Consider the following 1,902-nt stretch of genomic DNA (forward strand, 5'->3'; position numbering starts at 1 on the left):
GGTGGGGCGCGCTCCCCTTCACCGGATGCGATCCAGGGACCGGATGCAAACGCAGGCCCTCCAGTGCCTCCCTCGGGGCACCGTGGGCCCCACCTGGAAGCCACTCGAGCCCGGAGGCTCCACGTTTCGGAAGTCACATGGTGGGTGCCCTCGTGGCGCGACCTGTGCATTTGCAGGAAAAGCCTCCTGGGAAACCGCAATAGCGGTCCCGGTGCAAAAAGAAAAAAGAAAAAAAGTTGTCTCGCTGCCAACCTGCCTGAAGGTGCAGGAAAGGGAGCCGGGCGGCCCGTAAACACGCCCACGTGCGGTGCATCAGCAGCAGTTGCAAATCCCACACGTGCTGGGTCGGCCTGATGCCCCGGCCCGGCCGCCTGGCCGCCTGGCCCTGGGGTGACTCGCGGGAAACCGACCTCCAGGCCCTTCCGAGATCTCCGCCAGGATCCACTCTCCCTTCCCCGGGAGAGCAGCACCCCGAGAAACGCGTGCAAAGCGTGCAAAAAGTCACACCTTGAAATCAAAGCTCCATCAACAGAAACCCAACATCGGTGCCCCCTGCACACCAGGCACCCCGGTCCCGGGAAGGATGCAAAGATCGAATCCCGTGACCTGCCCAACACACGGCATTTGCAAAAGCTAGGACGGTGACAGGCTTGTATTTGCATAGCATATTTTCTTAAATCACAGGCCCGTGGCCATTGCAGAATTCCCAGCTAAATAAATTCTCGTGATTCCATAACAGGCGACATTCCCTGAGAAATGTCACCATTGAAACCATAAAGATGATTCACGAATCCTCCTGGGCCTTCTCTTGAGTCTGCTCAAGGACTTGAAAGGCGGCATTTAACGAGCATTTTGAAACAAGAAATATCCCTAGGCCCTGGCTGGTGTGGCTCAGTGGATAGAGCCTCGGCCTGCGGACTCAAGGGTCCCAGGTTCGATTCCGATCAAGGGCATGTACCTTGGTTGCAGGCACATCCCCAGTAGCGGGTGTGCAGGAGGCAGCTGATCGATGTTTCTCTCCCATCGATGTTTCTGACTCTCTATCCCCTCTCCCCTCCTCTCTGTAAAAAAATCAATATATATATGTATGTATGTATGTATGTATGTATTTGTATGTTTCTAACTCCCTGCAGCTACACGCCGGCCTTCTGCCACTGGAGCGGTGGAACTCGAGTGCTGCGGAGTAGAGTTCAGCGTTAAAAGGAAGACGGAAAATTCACAAACTTCAGGCCGCGGTAAAATATGAGTGGGTGCCCCTGAGGAATGAGGCTGCGGCTTTATCCCGGGTGTCAGTGTTTAATGGGGAGCTGGGATGCGGACACGCCAGGCCATCCGTGAAGGGCAGTGGGACGCCGGCGTGAAAAGCCAACTTGGTTCCTCCGTGATCAAGATAAGAAACCTGTCATTTCTCTCATTCACGGTGTCAGCCTTGAGCTCCCCGGAGCGGACTCACCTCGGGGTTGTACACTCCATCGATCAGGAAGATGGACAGACCCCGTAAACCGCCACGGAGGAGGGAAGCCGTTAACGCTAATCATTTCTGCCGCAGCAGCACCTGAGATAAACTTTCCGGGGAACAGACAAAAGAAGACACACTCCATCAAGGTCAATTTAGTTTTCTATTTTTCAGCATTAGCGGCGGTGCCTTGAGCATTTGTAACAGCGGTTCTCAACCTGTGGGTCGCGGCCCCTTTGGGGGTCGAACGACCCTTTCACGGGGGTCGCCTAAGACCATCGGAAAACACGCATATAATTACATATTGTTTTTGTGATTCATCACTATGCTTTAATGATGTTCAATGTGTAACCATGAAAATACATCCTGCATATCAGATATTTACATGACGATTCATAACAGTAGCAACATGACAGTGATGAAGTAGCAACGAAAATAATTTTATG

At 53.2% G+C, this 1,902-nt stretch overlaps 1 protein-coding gene across 1 annotated transcript in view; it reads right to left on the reverse strand.

Moving 5' to 3' along the window:
• Positions 1–1,473, reverse strand: part of ZNF281 (zinc finger protein 281) — a 6,646-nt gene extending 5,173 nt beyond the window's left edge. Inside the window, exon 1 of the mRNA XM_005885007.2 lies at positions 1,454–1,473. Within this exon, the coding sequence (XP_005885069.1) occupies positions 1,454–1,473 (20 nt within the window). The remainder of the gene's footprint in view (positions 1–1,453) is intronic.
• Between the last annotated feature and the right edge of the window lie 429 nt (positions 1,474–1,902).

The sequence above is a fragment of the Myotis brandtii genome, unplaced genomic scaffold (genome assembly GCF_000412655.1).
Source record: "Myotis brandtii unplaced genomic scaffold, ASM41265v1 scaffold888, whole genome shotgun sequence".
Lineage (NCBI taxonomy): Eukaryota > Metazoa > Chordata > Mammalia > Chiroptera > Vespertilionidae > Myotis > Myotis brandtii.